Source organism: Ovis canadensis, chromosome 14 (assembly GCF_042477335.2).
Source record: "Ovis canadensis isolate MfBH-ARS-UI-01 breed Bighorn chromosome 14, ARS-UI_OviCan_v2, whole genome shotgun sequence".
In the NCBI taxonomy this organism is placed as follows: domain Eukaryota; kingdom Metazoa; phylum Chordata; class Mammalia; order Artiodactyla; family Bovidae; genus Ovis; species Ovis canadensis.
Genome location: NC_091258.1, coordinates 52,430,066 through 52,455,362, shown reverse-complemented (window position 1 = coordinate 52,455,362; position 25,297 = coordinate 52,430,066). Strand labels below are relative to the sequence as shown.

The 25,297-nt window shown below is 35.5% G+C and overlaps 1 protein-coding gene across 1 annotated transcript in view; it reads right to left on the bottom strand.

Moving 5' to 3' along the window:
- Window positions 1–25,297, bottom strand: part of AP1G1 (adaptor related protein complex 1 subunit gamma 1) — an 82,339-nt gene that overhangs the window by 31,474 nt on the left and 25,568 nt on the right. Inside the window, exons 2-10 of the mRNA XM_069548947.1 lie at window positions 24,028–24,231; window positions 15,369–15,493; window positions 11,218–11,359; window positions 9,724–9,820; window positions 8,530–8,606; window positions 5,308–5,403; window positions 4,779–4,859; window positions 4,482–4,580; window positions 546–601 (exon numbers count right to left, since the gene is read on the bottom strand). Of these exons, the coding sequence (XP_069405048.1) occupies window positions 546–601; window positions 4,482–4,580; window positions 4,779–4,859; window positions 5,308–5,403; window positions 8,530–8,606; window positions 9,724–9,820; window positions 11,218–11,359; window positions 15,369–15,493; window positions 24,028–24,228 (974 nt within the window). The 5' untranslated portion in view covers window positions 24,229–24,231. The remainder of the gene's footprint in view (window positions 1–545; window positions 602–4,481; window positions 4,581–4,778; window positions 4,860–5,307; window positions 5,404–8,529; window positions 8,607–9,723; window positions 9,821–11,217; window positions 11,360–15,368; window positions 15,494–24,027; window positions 24,232–25,297) is intronic.

The window sequence follows — 25,297 nt, the reverse complement described above, 5'->3', positions numbered from 1 at the left end:
TTTCAATCATTAACATGATAAGAAAGAATAAAAAAATAACACTGATAAATTCATTCACTTTTTAAAAGTAGCTGGAGTTTATAAACATCTAGGTTTGCAACCGAAATATTCTATTTTTCTTCTTAATTGACAGGGGTCAGCAAACTAAGCCTAGAACAGCCCTCTGCTGTCCGGTTTGGTAAATCAATTTTTATTGCAATGCAGCCATATTCATCATTTACACAGTCTGTGGCTGCTTTCACACCAAGAGGCAGAGCTGAGTAGTTGCCAGAGACCCTAAGGCCCATGTAGTCTATGATACAGACCATCTGTTCCCAGACAGAAAAAGTTTGCTGATTCCTAAAGGTAAAGCATAAATAGCACTAAAAGTTAACTCATGAGGCAAATCCTCAAATTCTTATCAAAACAGTCTTGAGACTAAAAATAAAAATCCTGAGTTGGAAGTTCTAGATATGTCACTCTACATGTGTGCTCTTGAGCAAAGTCACTCATGAATACACTGAGTTTATAATAGCCAAATACAAGATATTTTTCAGCTTACTTACCTGATGTTCTTGTCATTGTTCAATAAGAAACGACCCAGGATATTTATGGCTAGGACCTACAGAAAAATAGCATAGGTTAAGAATTTAAGAAAATCAAACATCTATATTGTTTAAGATCACTTCCTGGCCTCTGATGAGTGCAGACTATTTAAAGGTGGTAGTTTAGTCAGCACTTCTACAGATTGCTGGCCAAAAAAAACCTCTGAAGGCAAACTCTTAAAATCATATTCTATTTCAACAGTAAAACTTGCAAGAATGTGTTCAAGTTTTTATATTGCTAGCAGGAAAATACTATTGGTACAACTTCACTGGAGGGAAATTTGGCAATAACTATAAATAATAAAAATAAGGTATTCACTGGATGGTTAGGTTAGGACTCCAAGCGCCCACTGTAGGGGGCACGAGTTTAATTCACGCCTCATGACACAGTCAAAAAAATTAATAAATAATTAAAACTATAAAATGAAAATATATCCCCTGCTTCAACAATTTCACTTCTAGGAATTCAGCTGACAAATATACTTGAACATATGCACAAAAATCTACTGCAACACTATCTGTAATCACAAATGATAGGAGTGTTCATTAATAGCAATTTCCCTAAATGTACTAAGGAACATTCACACAATGGAATGTTATACAACCATTTAAAAGAATGAATCATGACACACGCTATGACAGGTATGTACCCTGAGAGTATTATATTAAGTGAAATAAACCAGACACAAACAGCCCATAGTATATGATTCCATTTAGGTGAAATGTCCTGAATAGGTAAATCCATAGAGACAGAAAGTAGAATGGTGGTTGCCAGGGGTTGGGGTCAGGGGATAATGGGGAATTACTGTTTAAAGGGCACACAGTTTCAGTTTGGGAAACTAAAAAGTTCTGAAGATGAACGGTGGGTGTTGGCTACACAGCAGTGTGAAGGTACTTACTTAATGCCACTGAACTACAAAGTTAGAAATGGTTAAAATGATAGAGAGTATGTTATGCATATTGTACCAATCTTTTTAAAAATGAGAATGGTCTCTCTATATATGTTTTGCAATCTCAAAAACAACGGAATGATCTCTGTTCGTTTGCAAGGCAAACCATTCAGTATCACAGTAATCCAAGCCTATGCCCCAACCAATAATGCTGAAGAAGCCGAACGGTTCTGTGAAGACCTACAAGACCTTCTAGAACTAATACCTAAAAAAGGTGTCCTTTTCATCATAGGGAAATGAAGAAATACCTGGAGTAACAGGCAAATTTGGCCTTGCAGTACAAAATGAAGCAGGGCAAAGGCGAACAGAGTTTTGCCAAGAGAACACACTGGTCATAGCAAGCACCTTTTTCCAACAACACAAGAGAAGACTCTACACACCAACATCCCCAGATGGTCAATACCAAAATCAGACTGATTATATTCTTTGCAGCCAAAGATGAAGAAGCTCTATACAGTTAGCAAAACCAAGACCAGGAGCTGACTGTGGCTCAGATCATGAACTCCTTATTGTCAAATTCAGACTTAACTGAAGAAAGTAGGGAAAACCACTAGACCATTCAGGTATGACCTAAATCAAATCCCTTACGATTATACACTGGAAGTGACAAACAGATTCAAGGGATTAGATCTGATAGACAGAGTGCCTGAAGAACTATGGATGAAGGTTCGTGACACTGAACAAGAGGCAGTGATCAAGACCATCCCCAAGAAAAAGAATTGCAAAAAGGCAAAATGGTTGTCTGAGGAGGCCTTATAAATAGCTGAGAAAAGAGAAGCTACAGGCAAAGGAGAAAACGAAAGATATACCCATTAGAAAGAACAGTTCCAAAGAATAGCAAGGAGAGATAAGAAAAGCTTCCTCAGTGATCAATGCAAAAAATGGAGGAAAACAATAGAATGGGAAAGACTAGAGATCTCTTTAAGAAAATTAGAGACACCAAGGGAACATCTAATGCAAAGATGGGCTTGATAAAGGACAGAAACGGTATGGACCTAACAGAAGCAGAAGACATTAAGAAGAGGTGGCAAGAATACACAGAAGAACTGTACAAAAAAGATCTTCATGAGCCAGATAACCACAATGGTGTGATCACTCACTTAGAGCCAGACATCCTGGAATGTGAAGTCATGTGGGCTTTAGGAAGCATCACTACAAACAAAGTTAGTAAAGGTGATGGAATTCCTAAAAGATGATGCTGTGAAAGTGATGCACTCAATATGCCAGCAAATTTGGAAAACTCAGCAGTGGCCACAGGACTGGAAAAGGTCAGTTTTCATTCCAATTCCAAAGAAAGCCAATGCCAAAGAATGTTCAAACTACTGCACAATTGCACTCATCCTACACGCTAGCAAAGTAATGCTCAAATTCTTCAATCCAGGCTTCAATAGTATGTGAACTGTGAACTTCCAGATGTTCAAGCTGGATTTAGAAAAGGCAGAGGAAGCAGAGATCAAATTGCCAACATCCATTGGATCATAGAAAAAAGCAAGAAAGTCCAAAAAAAAATTGGCTTTGCTGATTACACCAAAGCCTTTGACTGTGTATATCACAACAAACTGGAAAATTCTTCAAGAGATGGTAACACCAGACCATCTGACCGGTCTCCTGAGAAATCTGTATGCAGGTCAGGAAGCAACAGTTAGAACCAGACATGGAACAGACTGGTTACAAACTGGGAAAGGAGTACATTAAGGCTGTATATTGACACGCCACTTACTTAACTTATATGCAGAGTATAACATGTGAAATGCTGGGCTGGATGAAGCACAAGCTGGAATCAAGATTGTTGGGAGAAATATCAATAATCTCAGATACCACCCTTATGGCAGAAAGCAAAGAAGAACTAAAGAGCCTCTTGATGGAGGTGAAAGAGGAGAGTGAAAAAGCTGGCTTAAAACTCAACATTCAAAAAACCAAGATCATAGCATCTGGTCCCATCACTTCATGGCAAATAGATGCAAAAACAATGGAAACAGTGAGAGACTTTATTTTTCTGGGCTTCAGTATCATTACAGATGGTGACTGCAGCCATGAAATTAAAAGATGCTTGCTTGCTCCTTGGAAGAAGAGCTAAGACCAACCTAGATAGCATATTAAAATGCAGAGACATTACTTTGCCAACAAAGGTCTGTCTAGTCAAAGCTATGGTTTTTCCAGTAGTCACATATGGATGTGAGAGTTGGACTATAAAGAAAGCTGAGTGCCAAAGAATTGATGCTTTTGAACTGTGGTGTCGGAGAAGACTCCTGAGAGTCCCTTGGACAGAAAGAAGATCAAACCAGTCATTCCTAAGGGAAATCAGTCCTGAATATTCATTGGAAGGACCAATGCTGAAGCTGAAACTCCAATACTTTGACCACCTGATGCAAAGAGCTGACTCATTTGAAAAGACTCTGATGCCGGGAAAGACTGAAGACAGGAGAAGGGGACGACAGAGGATGAGATGGTTGGATGGCATCGCTAACTCAATGGACATGAGTTTGATGAGTTCCGGGAGTTGGTGATGGACAGGAAAGCCTGGTGTGCTGCAGTCCCTGGGCTCGCAAAGAGTCAGACACGTCTGAGCGACTGAACTGAACTGACATCATTTTGTATTGAATTTTTTTTACTTTATGTGTTCATTTTTTTAATAAAAATAAATATTAAGAAAAATGGATTAACTCAAATATGTTGTCATCTTGTTTGAAGTGAATGAGGCCAACTCAAATCACGGCTCCAAACAAAAGCTTATTCTGAAATGGTTCCTTCATTCAACATCATCCATATTTATAACCATACGTAAAATCTTCCAGTTTCTATTATAATCAACATTAATCCTTCAGTGGAGAGAATGATACTTCAGGTACCAAAACATCATACATCCTGCATCATTCTTTCCTAAAGTTAATTTCCAAAGTCCAAGTCAATTATTTTAAAATAAAATGTTTAAAGATTAAAAACTTACTCGCAGTCCACTCTCTGACTTAATATCCATGATAGTCAAAACCGTTTCATAAAGAATAGCATTTCCTACATTTTTACTAGTCTCCGTATTAGTGGCAACCTGAAAACATACAGAAGGTGTTACGTGACAAAACAATGCTTCCAAAAAACATCCAGAGGTAACAAGAGACATTTTGTGATTGTTTTCAGCCACCAATGAGAAAACATAAATAAAAATTGCTCCATATAATCACAATCAATCTCCTCCCTGCTATACTAAAATGAGTGTTTACAAAAACACAAGTTTTGTTCTACTCACCTGTGCTAATATATCATTCATAGCTTCACTTGAGTCATCATCATTTCGTCCTAAAATTCTTAATAACCGCAAAATTCGTACCTAATGTGCAAAATATGACAAACATCAACAAATTCTGTCTAGCACAAAGGAACTTTGCTTGATATGAAATTCATATAACTTAAATGAAGTCTTAAATCCCAATAGAAATGGTCAAAATTCAAACAGAAGAATTTTAAACATGATCTTTAGAGCAGTTATGTATGGTTCTATGTCTTAATGAAGCTGTTAGACAACCTACACTTCACAGTCACAGGATACCATTACCTGCAGAGCTATATCACACTGGAAAATCACGTTTCTATGCGGTATATGATTTGACTATTACAAATATAATTTTATCCTGTTAATCTAATACAGAATTGTGTCACTATTCATTTATTAATGTAATTAATCAATTAACTACCAAAACTACCAGACACAAACATAAGAGGAAGGAAAAATTCATTCCAAAATATATCATTTATCCTAAACTTTCCTTCAAGCTCACCTGTAAAAAGGGGTCACTGATCCCAGAAACATCATGTTCTGGTGAATATCCGGACATGATGAGGTTCTTTAAAATACGAACTAATTGGGGCACAAGCTGCAGGGAAGAGAGATGCATCAAAAAACAGTGAACATCAAAGAATTTCTCAGGAATAGGCAGAGGTTAACTTGGCTTAGAAAAAAAAGATTCAAGAGTCTGAGTCCAAGCAAATTCTACTGATACAATATCCTAGTATATTGTTGATGTTTCACAGACATAACTTAGAAGTATTCTGGCCCAGAACTCAAGAAGGAGTATGTATGTTATCAGAATTAAAACCAAATCAGACATTTTTACTCCAGAGTTATATATGCAAAGATACTACAAATAACAGTAGGTCAGAAAGCCTATGAGAAACGAGTAAAACAGATGCCTGTGGGGACTTCTATGGGACTTTACACACCTAGGTTACACAAGCATGCTCAGTTTTTAATCTATCCAATACATGTAGATACAAAATGCTACCACATCCAAAACTCCGGTAATTTTATGAAAATTAGTTTTAAAACAAATTATCTCAAATAGAGAAAAAAAAAACCTCTCTCCTCTTAACATATTGTCAGTTATATCCTTTCTCAATAAACAACAGGGAATACAAAAGTCTCTAACACCTACCAAGTGGAAAAGATGCATGAAAAACTGTCTCCTTCCCCTGAGGAAGGCAGCAAGGCCACGAATGCTGTTTTTGTCCTATTCTTAAATTATAGGACACAATTTTTGGTAAAATTTAATTTCAGGACCTAATCATACATTTGTTGCCTATCTTATCTTACTAATGAAACGATACATTCCTTATGGTCAGAATGCCCTTCTTTTTTTAACTCTGTCCACTAGACTGACTGATGACACACAGCAGAGGCAATTTTATTGCCAAGCTGAACTTAAAAATGCTTTAAATACTATTACTTATTGCAATTCATTGATAAATCATTGAAGATTAAAACCACACTTCAAAATGTTTGCCACAATAAGAACCTTTCCAATCTCCAACTACAAACTCAATTTAGCTATATAAACAATTCTAATCACCTAACATTAAGAACTGTCCAAAGCAAACTCAATCTTATCTGTCTTGGAGGCAATCAGAACAGCCCCAACTTTGCTGCAACTCAATTATCTTTTTCTCATTGAATCTGGATTCCTCTCTAAGGGGATCAAGACCGAAACAAAAGCCAAGCTGGGCCCAAGGAATGCATTCAAAACACAACACTAAGTCTACTGCTGAATATAAGACAACATAATCTGTGTGAACAGGTTTGGCCAGATCACTCCAGAATTAAGCACTTCGTAAATCACCTAAACAAAAATCTAATTTGGACAACTCCAAGATTCAAACAAATCTAAGCTTACGATGGCCTGTAAATTCTAAACAGAATCCTCATTAAATCTGTCAACTCTGGACAGATTCAATTAGAAGTCAGAATAATATAACTGTATAAACTGCTTTAAAATGTAATAAAACTGGGACCATCTAGTTACCAAGCTCTGCACTAAGAAGTAGTTCGCCTTGCATACTTCTCAATGGTCTACTTTTTTGTGCTACACACATCCTTCATTATTTTTTTAAATCTGGTTTCTGTCTTGGAAAAGTTCTTTTTCCTTCAGCTACTAAGCTCACACCACATAAGAGCACCCTGGGACAAAAAGCACAAATATCTCTAAGTGTTCAGCATACAAATTCTTGGAACCACGCTTTATTTTTCAGACAAAAAAGCAAGTTACTACAACTGATGACAAGACAAACAAAATAAAATGACAAAGGGAAAAGCTGCAGCCATGAAAATCAGTTGATGCCCACCCACTCTACCTCAAAAATCTTTTAACACGTCAAAACTTCAAGGCAAGATTGAGGGCAAGTCAGGAGGAAATTAAAGCTCTAAGTCTGAACTGAAAGTTCAGAAGTACGTACTGAGCTTTTTAAAGTATGAGGTTACCCAGACACGGTTCTAAAGTGTATCTACTTCAAAAAGAAGCAGTGTTTGGTGTTTTGGTTCCAAAATGATCTGGACTGCCATCACCAATGCCACTGGGAAACTGCTCAAAGTTTCTCAAGTGAAGATAAAGGAAAGGCAGAGGAGGAGGCTTAAAAATCAGGAAAGGCTGCAACTGAAATCCAAGGCTGACTGTGGAGTCAGGAGTTTAAGTGACAAGACAAAATCTGGACTAAGGATTTAGTCAAAAATGCTATGACAAATAACACAGTATTAAGCACAGATTCAGCATTAGTATATTTTTTAAGTCACATTTGTAGATGGATACACAAAAGCTACTAAGGACCTAATGCCAGCATGCAGAATCTAAATGAGGGTTAATTCTTACCTTTTCATTCTAACATACAGCAGGATTCCAAACAGAAAACAGGAACAAAACATACAAAGCAAGCATTAGGGACAGATATGGGCCTCATACTATTTTTATAATACTTTAATCAAGACATGATCATCTAAGGAGGAAAAAAAAGCGCCCCCCCCCGTCACCGCCCCAAAGAGCTCCTATTAGAGCTTCGTTAGATTTAAAGTACAAAGTAAACCCAATATATAGAGTGGTCAGCATCCTGTAAAAGGAACTGAATGCATGTAATTACCCAAAAAATAGTCTTTCTCTGAGTCCTGCTTACTAGTGCCTTCTGAAAGTAAGTGGAAAAAACAAAAATTTCCATTCTAGAATGCTCTAAGAAAGGGAGGGAGGGACTTCAGAAAGCTAGAGACATCCACCACTGGAGTCACCACAGCACAAAATGAACAGAGGGGGACTCTAGGTTAGGTAAAGGTAATGTCAAATCTCAGTTTGCAGCTTTCACCTGGCGGGGGGCGGAATCACCTGCCTTAAAACACACACACACACACACACACACACACACACACACACACACACGCAATTCCTGCTTGTAATTCGACCTCAGGTTACATTTCCTAACTTCAATGTGAAAACAGTAGACAAAGCACAGGAGAGATCGGTGTGTCTGCCAAGGAGAGAAGACTTCCATTATGAAAGGGGAAACACTGTACTACTGCCAGATCTTACGCGCCTAAAGCAGGCTTCCTACCACACAGAAGGGTTGGTTAGGGCCTTTACTCAGTTCCATACCTTTCTTTCAAAAGAAAATTCCTAAGTGAGAAAGTCATGTCCTTTAAGAAAATCATTTCAATCAAGAGAGGCTTAGATATACAGAATGGCACCTACCTTTCTGAAATGTGCAAGCATGTCTGGGCTTCGCTCACACATTTCTGTGAGGAGGACTACAGAAGTGTGAAGGACACCTGAAAGAAAAGAGCCAGTGAAAACTAAAATTGAGGCTGTATTCTTCAGTTTCATAAGCACAGGGCTTTCAGTTCTGAAGGTCAATTCCAAAAAGGTAGCTGCTACTTTTGTTTTTTAATCTCCCAAGAATCTAAGCATTGAGCTGAATACAAAGAAGATATTAATAGATACCTGCTGATTTAACACAGATGATCTCAGTCAAATCAGAATATTCTAAAATTGTGTGGCCAAAATAATTGGTTACAAATGACATCCAATGTACAAGCCTCTCCATTTGAGAATATCCATAAAGACATGCTCAGTCAACATAAACTGGATATCACCTGCTTCAGATTTAGTAAGCTCTTAGCTGATTTTTGAAAGACATCTCAAGAAGAAAAATCTTACTAAGACTTTAAATTTCCAGACAAAATATAGTCATGAATGACAAAGTAAACTTGCTTGTTCAAGAGTGAATGAAAAGAATCACATACTTAACACTAAATATGTGCCCTAGACATTCATTTATTCAACAAATATATTCTGAATCTTCTAGGCATTGATCAAATTAAATACCTGTTACCATTTTTTTTCTTAGCATTTAGGACAGAAGAATTTTCTTCACTCAGAATCTGTTTCATTAAATTCAAAACAAGAATAAAATGTTCAGTAAAGAACAGCCACATACATTCATTCCATCTAATCCCTCCGAAGTTTTATATATCTGAGTACCCATTACAAATTCCTGTTACAAGTAACCTACAGAGTTTCACAAATTTTACACTACAATGGCAAAGAGATAAAGAAAGAAGGCAAGAAGTCAAAAGGTTTCACACATGAAAATCAAGGCTGGATCATTTGCAATTATACTGAGTATTACGTAATATAGTATTTTTGATACAGTAAAAGGGGACTAGAAATGAAAAACAAGCTTACTATAAAGGAATCAATCTCTAATTACAATACTAGCATTTGAGAGTAGAAGAGAGATTCAACCCATTGGCCTTTCCTGGAAAAGGTGTCCAAGCACAGCAGAAAGCTGAGTCCACTGTGTGAGACAGAGGCCAAGACTGCCTGAAGACTATTCTCTTTCTCCTTCTCCCTCAGTACTTCATGAGTGCATCCAAATCACATTACCATGGTTCTTTTCATTCAACAAATTTTTTGTTGCTGGTAAAAACATCTCCATAAGTTCAGGAACCTTCCTGATGACATGAACAGCACAAAGTGCTGCCTACAAAAAAAAAACATAAAAAGGACAAAAGAAGATTTATTTCAATTAAAGTCAGGACAACCAATCTTACAAACAAAAGAACCTTGTCAATCAGTTCACCTACATGAAAAAAGAAAGGGAGTATAGATCTGATTATTATCAGATTTATTAGTTATTAATTGGTTAGGGCTGTCCAATTTATACTACTGCATTAATGAGAACTTCTAACTCACCAGTCTCTTTGGTCATATATTACCAAATAAGTGGACAACAACTTTTTTCAACCAGACCATCTGTTAACACGAGCTTACCAATTGTGCTAAATATAATTTATCTGCAGCTTTGCAAAGTTAAAAAATAAAGACTCCGTCTGTGATCATCGTTTTTCTGAGTAAGAAAACCAAAAGGTTTTATAAAAACACTATGCAGGTGAAAGATACATATATTGCAGATGCTTTAAATCTGCTGCTACTTTTAATAATACCTATACTTTCTCCATTCAACATCTACTGAAATCAAGAAAATCATTTGAAAGTTACTTAGTATCTTAGTTAAGTCTCTTTGTTAGCCAATCTCTACTAAAGAAAAGATGGCCCTAGCTTGTTCACAGGAAAGAAAGGGACATTCAAAGACTGACTTCAGTTACTCTCCCCCGACCCCCGCAAAGGAATCATAACTACCACTTGTTGGAATTGAATATCATAATTTAGGTACATTAATAAGAAAAGATTTAAACTAATTCTTTCCATGCTACAATTGAGGAAAACAATTTTTTCCTAATCTGCAGGGATATTTTATTTAATATTTATGTAATCTTTCTGAACAAGAGCAGCCCACACATTCTTTAAGAGAAAGGACTGGCTTTGGCCTATAGCCATCATTAGCAGCACAAGATCCTGGAAAACAGCTTGGCCCTTTTAACTGCTTTGTCTCACACCATTAAATGCAGAGGCACAATCATTGACAATCAGACGATCTTATGTCATTCACTTCTAGAGTCCTAACTTTTATATCGCTTATTTATGAAGGCTTTAAGATTCAAGCGCAATAAAATAACAACAGAATATTTATACTAACAAAAGCATATAAGAGAATAAGATCGCTGTCTTCCATTACTATTCCACTTAGATTTACCAATTTTAGGAAGGAGGTTCTAAATCATTCCCTAATAATTATCTAGGTCCCAAGGAACTGCACTTCCAAGATTCAAAGGCATAGGCAATAAAAAAATCACCTCCAAAATTAGCATAAAAAGTAGATTTTGACTTATGAACAACTGATTCATATAAAGTCATTTAAAACATTTACTGCACAGAGAAAGTTATGTTATCACTTGCGCTTTCAAAAATGAATAATATGCCTTCTCTCCATAATACTCCCTAATCCAAACACAGACATTCCATTTCATGGAAAGTTACCTTTTTTCTCAAGTAAGAGTTGGAGGTTTTCAGGAGTTTTTCTACCTCTCCTGCAAGATCTCTGCACATCTCTGAGGATCCCATGCAGCCGAGGGTACAAAGTGCTAGCCCTTGTACATATTGTGTGCTATGATTGAGATCACTGCAAAAGAAAGAAGGCGGCAGAAATGAATATGCCCTGCCCAGTGCTCCCAATGAAGAAGCTTCACAATCTAACGAGAAAGCTCTGAATGATTCATGATTTCTCTCGTAAGGAAAACGTTAGGATAATTTTTGCAAAAAAAGTGTTTATTCTAACCTTATTATTAATACAAATTACAACACAGTAAACTGACAGTTCGTTCTACATGCTTACAACCCTGAGTTTCCAAACACCATGAGTAACAGAAACTGTGCAACATACCATCTATGGGATGCCAAAAGAACTTTCTTTACTAGCAATGACAGAATATGAAGCACAACTCTATCTTTTAAGATTTTAATATGCTCTACTACTAACTACAAAAAAGTAAGATATTAACCAAAATGTTAAAAAAAAATTTTAGAAAACACAATCTATACTGCTAGAGCATTTAAGATGACAAACATCACAACAGAAACACTCTAAAATCTTTGATCTTATGGTATAGTATTAACCTTGATATTAATTTTTATTTATTCAAAAGAAGAAAAACAATAACTAAAAAAACAGCTAATTAAACCATCTTAAACTAAGGTAGATGTTACAGTGAGGCTCAATATGTAGTACTACAGATACAAAAAATTCTATTTCTAACAGGCACTGATTACTGCACAAAATTATTTCTAAACCAGCCAGGAAGTATTTTCAGAAAAGTTGAAGCATTAAACGTTTAAATAGTAAATGCATTTATATATTATAATCAACTCTTACTATGCAGAAGCTGAATTCCTAGGTTGAATTATACCTTATGCTACTTCTACCAGCCTGAAGAGTATTTTAAAATCCTTTAGTTCAGTGGTTCTCAAATGGTGACTAGAGAATCTCTGGAAGTTCCCAGGACTATTTCAGGGGGTCCATGAGATACAAACTACTTTTACAATACTAACTCATTATTTGTCAGCTTTATTGCACTATTAGTGCAAATGGGAAAAACTAAGGCACATTAGCACAAATCAGGCACCAAACTGTATTACCAGTCCCTGAATTCACTGCCACACAGTTACAGTGAAAGAAGGAAGGGAGGGAGGCAGTTTCACTTAATACTCCCCATTTTGTTGTTGTCTGCTGTTCAGTCACTCATGACAAAGAAGTAAAAATGACTAGCTTAATTATACCTTGACCTTTTTTCTCTTTTAAGTCACGCCATGCAACTTGTAGGATCTCAGTTCCCTGATCAGGGATTGAACCTGGGTCACTTCAGTGAAAGGCCAGAATCCTAAGCACTAGGCCACCAAGGAACTCCCTCATACCTTGACTCTTCAGTGCGTATTTTTTTATATTCTCTGTGACAAAATGGAAAGTATGCATGAAATACTTCTGATGCATAATGAAATAAGGGACAATCTCATAGAAAAGTACTTGTGTATCTGTTTTATTTGCAAGCTAAACTACGAACCAGCTGTTTTTAAAATGAACATCATTTTTACCTGAAAAATAACAATTATAATTATTAAAATGTGGTTATTTGGCAAACATTTTCTGGAAGAAAAGCCGAATAAGCCTATCACTTCAAGGGCAACAAGTGACAATATTTGTTGCCAATGATAAACCTAAGCTTTGAAAGTGAAAATTAGAATTTTGGAATATTTGTATTGCCATCATGAAACTGACAGTCTATTAATACTTTAAAACTCAGTGAATCAATTTTCTCCAAATACCTTAAGTATGATGTTTAAAAACTATGCAAAAGAGTCAAATTGTATGAATGGGTTTCAATATAACAAAAAAACAAACTTCACTGATATGGTTTCAGATTCTATACTAACCTAATGAAACTACCACTTGTGGAGTTTGGTATGGTATCATGGAAGGTTATCCATAGTTAGCTGAAAGGTTATTAAAGCCCTCTTCCTTTTTCAAACATTATCTGTGAAAGCCTAGATCTTCATATATTTCAACCAAATCATAAGAAAATGAATGCAGAAGCAAATACAACCATCTAACTTATTTTATTAGGTTAGATATTAAAGATATTTACAAAAGTGTAAAATAATGCCATTCTTCTCTCTGAACTGTTTTTGTTCTGGAAAACAGCTTATATTTCATAACAAAATGTATTGCTGTCAACACTGTAAAGGTTTCATTAACAATAATTTTTAATGAACCAATGAATAAATCCCTGAAGAACAAAGAAAGGAAAAGAAACAAAAGGAAAGTGTCAGTCAGGTTTGCTACTTCCTACTAATTTGAATATTTAAGATAAAAATTACTAATAAACGTTAACTTAATTATGGTCCTAGTTCCCAAAAATATTTCATTAACTCTTCATTCATTTTTCAATGATTAAGAATATCTGTATAATGCAAGCTCTTAAAATAATGTGTCTGATTTTTAAAGATTTAAGTCCAAGATCATTAATGTCTTAGAAGTTTTTCTGGACCAATGAGGTAAAGATGCCATCATTAAACAGAAAAACTGCAAGTACACTATGATGCCCTATAATACAAACAAAAAGCAAGAAACCTCACAAATAAACAAAAAAATGATTCATTAAAAGATTTTTAAACACTGAATGATCCAAAGTCCTTTGACTGAACTTAAAATGAAGTATTAGATCAATTCCCAACTATTAGTAGCTCTCTCCTAAATTCACTTGGGGCTTGGCTGGGTCTCATTATACACACAGATTCCTTCTTTGCCTATATGCCTCATTCTTCCATTTTAATCAAGCTACAAACCTATTCTTAAGTTTGCTCAAAACTTGATGCTAGGCAGAACTGCCAAATTATCAGCATGTGACTAAAGGCTTGAGTAATAAGGGCAACAGAGCATGTAAGAACAAAAATTAAAGAAACTTTCAGAGCCTTGTCCAAAATAAGAGTATGAAGTCAAGTTAAACATCTGGAATGTAACCTCCATGACATCAAAGATTTCTGCTCACTTTTTTCATTCTCCATCCTCAGCACTTACAATAGCTCCTGGCATACAACAGGTATGCAATCAATGTTTGTTGAATAAATTGAAGCAACTTAGTATTTTCATTATTAATATTTATTTCAAGGCCAAAAAGAACAAAATTTTCCCAAATTAAGCTGCAGAGTCAATGTATTTAAATGAGACACTATATTTTTACAAACAAATCATAACTCTCATTTTAAAACTTTTCATTATTGGGAAATTTTAAATTATAACATTTACCACAGAAAATATGAGTTCAATGTCTAGAAACTGATCACCTATAAACCCCTGCTTCTTTCTGTCACTTGCAGAAATAAGGTAAATTAAAAATGAAATCTAAAAAAGGAGATAAACTGGTAGACATACCAAAACCAAAACAAACCAAAAAGAACCTTAAATGAATAAGGCCATCAGAACTTTCATAGCTTTTTAACAGAAATTTATTATAAGAGGGACACTGAGAAGAACTGTTAACTCCCTACTTGCAGGTCTTCTACTTTTTCTAGAATGACAAGCTTCTTCAGTTTCTAAGGTAAATGCATAACTGGACTAGTAAATCAGTAAAGCACCTGTTAGAGAAAAAAGGACTTATGCACAAAAGCTCACAGGATAAATACAACTGTCAGCAACTGAAATCTGGGATTAGACTGCTGACAAGCAAGACCTCTCTTTTTACCTTTAAATGGTATTCATTCAGAATACACTGGTAATTATTTAATAAATACAATGCCTCATAATTCATGGTATTCAAAAAATTCTATGATAAGAAAGCTTAGATTTACCAATGCTTTTTCTATGCTATCAAAGTCCAAATGCTTATTCATGCTAAATAGTTGCTATGACTCAAGACGTACAACAATGCTTTCATTTAAATTATCCCCTACAGTTTTACTTTTTTCTACAGAAGTTTTAATCCTTTCCTTAGCCTCTTTATATATAAGCTCCAGAACCGAAAGCAACCGAATTATATTCTAGACAGCAAATATAAAATCAATAAACAGAAGCCTTTGATGTCATATTATTAAAAAGACCTAAAAAAACAAAGCAGTTATTAGAAGAAATTAAGACTTACTTCTTGATACAGTTGGTCATGAGAAGATGGACATCTTGTCTTTCGTCTAACAGCAGCATTGCCCCTAAATAGCCAATGCGTTTGTCTGTGAATTTTTGAGAGGCAATAAGCTTGAGGCACTCCAACTGCAAATTAAAAAAAAAAAAAAAAGAAGAAGAAGAAGAAATTAAGAAATTGCTACCACAATCAGGAGAGCAATGTTTTTAACCCAGAGTCAATGGATAACTAAAGTACATAGGTATAACCTATATCATCAAACCACCTAAATAAAAGGCAAAGACTTAAGATCTTTCAATATCTTAATGATAATAATCAAGCTCTGGAATAGAGTATCTAGTTAAGGCCCTATCGTACTTGCCATCCGAATAATCTGTGAAGTTTATGTTAGATCTAAATATTTGTACAGACTACGGGAGTGTTATCATAAGGGTTTAATAAATCTTACTCAATTTAATTCCTAGGGTACATTAAATGAGCTGCTAACACGTGTGTATTTAATGTCTGGTTCCTATTTTGAATATCAAAAGCTCAGTAACTGAAACGCACCCAAGTGTCAAACAGTCCTAAACATCATGGAAGGTACAATTAAAAAAGGACAATTAACTAACTTTAACATTATGTGGAAAAGTGCTACATTTGAGGCTTTAACTATGAAGAAGAGAGGTTTCAGGAATCAAACAGAAGTAAACAACAACAAAAAGCCACAGGAAAACTCAGTAATATAATTAACCTAAAATATTTTATACAATTTCCTCTTACATAATTCTTTACACAACGCTCAGAGCTTAAGAATCCATGAAGTTATTTACAATAGCCAAGATACAGAAATAACCCATGTGCCCATTAACAGATGACTCGTTTAAGGTTTGTGGTGTGTGTGTGTGTGTGTGTGCGCACACACGCAGGCATGTGTGTATAACAGAGTATTAATGAACCAAGTATTACCATTAGCAGCCACATGGATGGATGGACTTCATATTAAGTGAAGTGAAAGGCAAATGGTACATGATATCACTTACATGTGGAATCTAAAAAGTAATACAAATCAATCTACTTACAAAACAGAAACATATCAAGGTAGAAAACTTATGGTTACCAGAGGGGAAGAGAAAGAGAGGGGTAAATTAGGAGCAATTAACAGATACAAACTACTATACATAAAATAGATAAGCAACAATCATTTACTGCATAGCAGAGGGAACTATATTCAGTAACATAATGAAAACAAATTTGAAACATATACTCACACACACATTCCTATAACTCAATCACTTCACTGTACACTGGAAATACAGACAATACTGTAAATCAAAAATACTTCAATAAAAAAAAGTCCTTGTAATTAGTTTGTCTCTCTACTTAGACTTTCTTGAACTTCATAATCACTGATATATACTTTATCATTTCATCTTGACTAACAAGGAAGAAGCCAAACATTCCCTCTAGGGCAGTGGTTTTCAAAGGGTATACACAAGTTAAAACTCTTTAAGAGGAGTTTTTCAAACTATGCTCCCATTTAGAATCAACGCATTCCAAGGAAAGGGGCTCAGATGCAGACCAATGTACATAGCAATGTGAGATCTCATGAGACTACTTCCGACACGAATCTGCCTTTAAGTATGAAAGTCAAATTGAGGAAAGTAAAAGAGTTTACAAATAAATCCATCTTGAGCTACTTAAAAACTGCTCTCTCAATGTGCCTACATTAAAAACACCAAAAGGTTGTGGGATGACTATAGCATCATGAACAAGTCAAAGAAGCCTCTAAGAGAGAATAAGCAGGATCCCAAGGAAAACTGAAATGCCTCTGAGATTAACAAAGATTATCTAACAACCCTTTCTATCTACACAATTTAAATTTCAAAGAATAATTTCTGAAGTAGATGATTACAGTCATTCTTAAATGTCAGCAGAAAAGTAACTGCTGAGGTGAATGAGAAAATCACAAGTTAAAATGTTATTAGAAAAATCTTTCTCTTTTTCAAACTGAAGGCTTTTAAATCTTCTCACTTAATCATTCTATAAATAATATTTTAACAGTGAAAGAAAATGTTCTAAGAATCAAGATATCACCGAAATGTTTATCATCCTTACTGAATCAGCTTTTGACAAACATCAAGCATTAAACAAATAAACCACCCCAAATTTCTTTATTAAGATGAACTAATGAGAAGGACATTTTTAGGCATTAATATTACTTCATATTTTTAAAGGCCAAGATTAAGAGTGTGTGTGCACGCGCACATCGTGTGCTCAGTTGCGTCCGACTCCATGCAACCCTATAGACTATAGCCCACCAGGCTTCTTTGTCCAAAGAATTTTCCAGGCAACAATACAGGAGTAGGTTGCCATTTCACCCAGCAGGGGAACTTCCCACAACAGGAATCAAACCCGAATCTCCTGTGGCTCCTGCACTGGGCAGGTGGATTCTCTACCACTGAGCCACCTGGGAAGCCAGGTTTTAAGACAGACCAAAATTCATCAATGACTAGTGAGTACAATTTGCTGTTTTTTGTGACAGCTGTTAAAACTACTAACTAAACACCAAAAGAAAAAGTAAAATTAAAGAGACAAATAATTAAATTCTTTCTTTTAAATATTTTCCATTGGTTCAGTGACTTTGCTTCAAGAATGAGCTGCTGCTACTGCCTTTTTTTTTTTTGGAAGGTGACAAATTTGAGGGGAAAATATGATTATATACTGGAAATGGTCTCTGAAATACATCTTCAGGTGAAGGACTGACTCTGATCACACTTCACACTTATGTGGCAGTCGCCAGCAACTGAGCTCATAATGCACCACGTGTCATTATTAAGACTGTTACAAAGTTTTCAAATATTGAAAAAGAAAATGACTGAAGCAGAACACAGTGGGATGCAGGTAGTGAGGAGAAGGCATTCATTTTTGAGCAGCCCTCACTAAAAACACAACAAACACATAAGTTACAGAAGAAAAGTAGTGACCAATTAAATGTATCTATTCCTTAGACAACAACCTCAACTTCATCCCAGTACTTCTACTCCTCATTTGTAGCTACCTAAAACTTCCACCTGAAACATAGCTAACCCTCATATCTACCTTTAAATCCACCATAAACAGTCCACCACCAAGATAAAAGAAAGCTTTTGCTTTTACCCCAAACTCTGTGAACAAAGTAAAAACAACTGACAAACTCAGAAAAACTACTTGCAACCCAGACATGAAATCCTATACAACAGGATTCTATACTTACTTTTTAAAAAGACCAACAATGAATATGAAGTGACAGTTCAAACTAAAAAGAATAATTTAAGTACAAAATGAAGTTCAATCTTCTCACAAAACAAATACAAAACCAACTAGGAAAATTTACTGAAAAAAAAAAAATGGATCTGTACACCTGAAAAGGGTGAGTTATACGATATGCAAAATATGATTCAGTGAAGTTATTAGAAAAGAGAAAGAAATGCAAATCAAAAACATACTGAGATATGACATTTTAACTTATTAACAAAGATTTTTTTTTAAGTGTTATTATAACAGTGCAAGGACACTAGTAATGAGAGTATAAACTGGCACAAGACGTAGTAAGAAAGACTGTATCTATCTACATTACAAACACACATATCCTTCTGACTCAACAAATCCACTTTTAGGAACTGACAAAGCATTTATATTCACACGTGAGCAAGATAATGGATATTATTCTACTGTACTATTACTTTAAACAGTAAGATTGCAAATAAGTGTCCATTAATAAGACATCAGTTTAATAAATTATGATTCATACATAAATGGAATACCATGCTGGATTTACTACCATGAACATGTCAACAAAGCTGGGCAAAAAATATGTACAAGGAAGCTCTTAATATACTGGTATGGACTAATCTTCAAGATGGATTAGTAGGTAGATGGTGCAAACAATATGTTACAATATAATTTTGGAAGAGGTAAGAATATATATGTCAATTGCCTGGAGATGTATAAAGTATCTCTGGAAATATAGTTAAGAAATGAATACCACAAGTCACCTGTAAGGAGGGAAACTAAGTGACTGGAAGAGGATGGAAAGCACAGTTTTCATCATACATCCTTTTGTATCTTTTAAATTTTGCATCAGTGAACTGTCATTGTTTATTTCAAAGATGAATAATATTGGGCTGGGAGAAAAAAACTGCAGGACAAAGAGAACTTATGGTTAAAAAAGTTAATACAATAACGTTATAATTAAACAGGGGGGAAAAAAAACACGAAATAATTTGTTCTCCCTCCAAAGTTAAACAACATATGTTTCAAAAAAGCATTTAAGTCTTGGAATCATTTCATGAAAAAGCCTTCGAACCCTATGCAAATATAACTCAGTAAGTGGAAGCAATCAGCCTTTTAAAGATAACTTAAAATCATAATGAGCAATTACTGTGCTATTCTATCTATCATATCTGTGATGCTATTGTCGGAGCCTGTTAAGTACACTCCTTTCTTATCTCTGTACTCCACGAAAGCTATGCTTTTTCTGCTGGGTTATTTTGTATTCCTCACCTACTATCAACTTCTCCCTTAACAACACTCTCAATATACCTGCTTATCCACAGCAACCTTCTCCCTGTCTCCCCAACTATCATCCCAAAGGGCTGACTGTGACAACTCTTTGCTACTCACTGATTTTTTTTTATATTTACTTTCCAAGTGTTCCGAGTCATTGGTGGTTTTGCTTTAATTTGGTAAGTTCCTGCTGTGCGCAAACCAATGTGCCAGTCATTCTCAGTGATGCTGTTAGAAGGACACATAAAGAAAACCAGCACTTGAATATTTATCAGAAAATATGATATATATACCATGATAGTCAGGCACAAGCTACTGTGGAAACAGGGTAGGAAGGACACCAAATTCAGGCTAGAAACTGAAAGAAAACATTTGAGAAAAGTTTCTCTGTACATAACACAGAGTGGAAGAGAAAGAAATCAGAGTTAGGAGCTGAGTCTAAGACTGGTTCTAGCTAAGAGACCCAAGCCAGTTGTTTCACCAATCTGGGCCGAGTTTCCCATCACTAAGGTAACAGCCACATCAAGGAAGACAGCACCCTAAGAGTTGTCCTACATGCCATGTCTTCAAGGCAAATAGCTACTAATTCTCTCCAGCTGATCCTAGAATTTTTCTCAGAATATTTTCTCAGCAGAAGCACTCCAAAACTCCAGACAGTCTTTAGCAACAAGCCTTAAGGAAATGAAATTATTGGCCCCCTTTACAACAAATACAGTAGATTTGGAGGGAGGAGAATAGAGGGAGAACTTATCTTAATTTTCTACATACTTTTTCTAGACTCAATGCTCCAATTTTCTTTGAATTTCAAAACAATTTTTAAAAGGATAATTTTACCAAGTTTCTGGCTTTGTCACATTTTTCTGTACCAACTAGAAATACTGCCTTTTATCAACATTTAACCTGGTTGCCCTTTTTAAAAAAGCTGCACTCATTTTTCAGCTTTTAGAATAATTTCCCAAAAGGTCAAATGCATGTGACACTTGCTTTTAACACTGAGCTTTATGATGTGAACACTCATCTCGATGAAAAGATGCAATTAAAATATTGTAAATATTGATGGATCTGCAACTGATTGGTTAGGTCTTTTTAAGTTACTTTTACTTCATTTTAATATTCAGAAATAACTTTCTAGTTTACAAACACACACACGTGTTTGAAGAACAAGGTTATAACTGCTTTACCACTATATAGACTGGCAACATAAAACCTACATGAACCAGAGCCTGTTTTTTCATTCTCTGGTTGAGAGGAAAATACATATTAACATTCCTATTGTATCCCATTTGTTTTTCTCTTGAGAAAATTTATTATGAAATATTTCACTCAAAAATTTGACCCACCAACAAGCTTCAACAAATCTTAACATTTTACCCCATTTATTTTTAAAAATTTAGTATGATGAATTCAATAAAATCCCTCTGAATAGTCTGCCTCGGTCTAAGTTCCCTCTCTTCATCCCAGGAGTAACCAAAACTCAAAATTGCTGTTGATCACTTTCCTGTCATATGTCCTTAGCTATACATGGAAAACACAACTGTTTTTGAATGCTTTAAACTTTCCACAAAGTATCATATTGTATTCCTGTCCTTTTCACTCAACATCTTTTGAACATTACCTACATCCAGACAAGAAGCTCCAGTTCAGGCATGTTCACTGCTATAGGGTATTTCACCTATGAATATACAACTTATCTATTCTCTTTGCGGACATACAGACTGTTCCCAATACTTTCCAGTTAGAAACTACAGCAATGAACACTTGTAAATGTCTCTTTTTAAATGGACAAGGAGGCTTGATCAGATTCACGTTTACCAGTTGTTTTTATTTAGCAAATATAATTCACAGGTGGTGATATGAACTTTTAACAAGGGTCTTTAACTATTGCTGGTGGTTTTATCTCTTTTGTGACATCAGCAGCACTGATGATCATCAGGGGTTGAAAATGGTAATATTCTAATTCTTCTTCCATTCCTTCTTCATTTATTAGCTGGGCTATTCCTCTAAGGAGCAACTTTATCTACATATACCATTGGATTACCAATAGATCCTTCGGAAAGAACTTAGCAACAATTACAAGGAACTACTGAACAGAAAAGGCAGGATAAGTGTTTCTTTCCTTTTCTTTACCAGTTTTCAAAACAATGAGTCATTTCCCTCATATTTTCCAAAAACGGCCAACAACGCTTTCAAATTTTTTTAATTATTATGAACTATTGATACAAACTTATTTGGTATATTTCAACTACAATTATTACTTTTTTTTTGGCTGCACCACATGGCATGTGAGATCTTAGTTCCCCAACCAGGGATCAAACCTACCTCCCTGCAGTGGACACATGCAGTCTTAACTGCTGGACCACTAGGGAAGTCCCCAATTATTGCTCTTTTATTAAAGCTCAAACTTTCTCATTTTGAGGCATGACAGCCTTCTCTCATGGCTACCAAATCCTTTCAATATGACCTCTGTAGTTTCTCTTAAAAAAATGCCACCTAGATAGACTCGGAAAATATATTTTTTTGAACATGTCACAGAAATGAATCTGAGACATATACATAAAGTTCCTATACAAAATGAAATATCACCAAAGTCTACCCTATGATTTTAAATTCAAGAGTTTGTCTTTAAAGAACAGCCTTAGGAGTATATAAATCTACTGTTCTCATGATGTTAACAGCAGCACTCTCTGAGTGGAAGGATTAGGAGTCTTTCCTCCACTTGACTATCTAACAATGTGTCTACTTAAAATCAACCAACAAGAATACATGAATAGCTATCTGTTTTATACTAATTATGTCACATGCTACATGGATAACCACCTAGATCTATTTCTGATATGGCAAAAGCATATGTTTATTTATAGGTGACAGCTGTTGCTTTTGACTGCCTAGTAGCTGGTCTTTTCCTCGGATATTAATACCTCAATTCTCCTTTGGGGAATTAATGCTCTCCCACTCTTAATCATGAATTTCCTGAGAGGCTAATCTCATTTCCTATCCCAAAATGAGCATAAAAGTCACCCAAGTCAGCCTGGGAAGATTCAATCCCATTACTTTTTTGTTTTAACTCAATGATGAGGGTATATTCTTCCACTGAAGTTAGTGAGCTTAACAGAAAATAAACTGATGGCCATCTTTCCTGACAAATATATCAAAACATTAATAATATTATTATTGAATAATGCAAATATGGGTGGTAGTTTTTCTCTTTGCACCTAGTATTGCACATTCTTTTAATTTTGCAGTCTTTTCCTTAGAAAGACTACTTAGCACACAATTAAATTTTCAAGTGAAATAAAATGTAATAGCATTCATAAGAATCAAAAAACAACCCATTACACCCTTCTCTGTAACTCAATCTCCCTTACTTACCATGTATAAAAGTAGAAAGAAGTAGTTATCACCAAGAATATCATGCCCAGACTGGCTGTATCAAGCAATATGTGGTTTTTTTTTTTTTTAAAGAAATATGTGTTTGTGTGTGGGAGTGAAACAAGAGGCAGACCTGCACAGTGGCTATAGCGATCAAGGAATGAGGGTCAGGACAAAATCCTTAAATGCCATTACATCGCATTCATCGAATTTCTTTTACTTAAACACAACTGTCAGCAGTGCTGGCAGTGTTATAATATTACTGCACTGAGAAAATAATTTAGAAAACATTTAGTAAACTTTTCTTAAACGTATACTCATCATAGTCCAGGATGTGTGACAGAACAATCACAATCTACCAGTTAATCCCAGTCAATCTTTAAACTCACTACCACCATCAAAACATACTCTAATCCACATAATTAAGAGATTCCCAATGGAAAAGACAACTGATGGCAGTATCATGCCTTCCCAGGTCAGCAGCTTTCTGTCTCAGTTCCACAGTAATAAGACTACTGGGACATCAAAAATATCCTGTCCTCCTTGACAGGAAAGACTAACAGTCCCTGACCTACTGACATTAAAATAAGAATACCCTTGTTAGCCTGGAAGAGAGCATGGCAACCCACTCCAGTAGTCTTGCCTGGAGAATCCCCATGGTCAGAGGAGCCTGGCAGGCTACAGTCCATGGGGTCACAAAGAGCTGGACTGAGTGACTAAGCAGAGCACAGCACCCTTTGCTAGATGTGGTCTCGCCCCAGCCTACCTGTCCAAAGTGAGCAGGGTAGCCCAGCATGTGCATATATAGTAATTTTGCCACATTCCGACACCGGTATGTATTGTCTTCTTCTCTAAAAGATGACCGAATTGCAGCACACTCTTTCTGGATCATTTCTCGTTCTTCGGCTTGGGTTCGAGCTGTCCGGATGGTCCGGATCAGCTCCCGCAATCTGATGGGGGCTGGCATCCTCTGGATATAGAAAGACATTAAATAAAGACGTTCACATTTTTTTTCTACCAAAACCATACACACAACTTTCCACATACATTTCTGATTTTTAAGAATTTAAGACTTGTTAAATCCAGTAATACAATGTTCCAGCAAAGCGATTACATACAAACCCCTCAATTCATTAAATTTATGTAAAGAACACTAATAAAAATGTTAAGTGGTAACTAAAGCAAAATAAGAAATAAAATACACTAACAATGAAAAGTCTATCACTAATATCAAAATATTTTAGGAACTAACTCAAGTCAAATCTTTACGCAATTCTTAAATTAATGCAAGTACTGTGCCTAACCTTAAAGAAGATAGATATTTTCTGCTCAACTGTCATTAAACTCAACATAGTTCAACAAAGTATGAGATGAATACTGAATATCATAATCAAAGCTCAACTCAACAAAATAAGAGATGAGGAGAAAATATCAAATATCAAATTTAAACACCCCTCTGAGAAACATAATCATCTCAGTATATACTAGGTACTCTTTGAAAAGGCGGTGGAAAAAAAACAATAAACCAATCTCAGCAGACAAAGCTGTCAACTGGAAAAAATGCACGACCTAAAAGCCAAGAATTACATTTTATTACTGAAGACTGTAGCCCAGAATATAGCCTCTCAGATAAGTCTTTTGAAGAAGTTAGGAAGGAGCCAGGATACATAGGTTTTGCTGTGAAAAAATAACAAACATGTAGTTGAACACCACAAGATGACTGCTAATCACAAAAATTGACATCTCAAAAGTAATAATTTTAATGCTTTTGTATGTTTGGCAAGATTCAAGAGTCTGGGCTTAATGAAATGATTCCTTTGATATATATCTTAACTATCCAGGGCCAGTATCCTATTTTCCTCCATTCAGAATTCCCTTCAAGGTGCACCATCAGGGGGCAGCTGCACAGGCTGATGTCTTCACAGTCACAATATTCTGTGTTTACTGAAATGGCAGGCAACATTTTTTTGTCCAGAAGACTACTCGTGTCATGAGAAAAAATAAAAATTGACCCTGCACCCTAACCTTACACAATA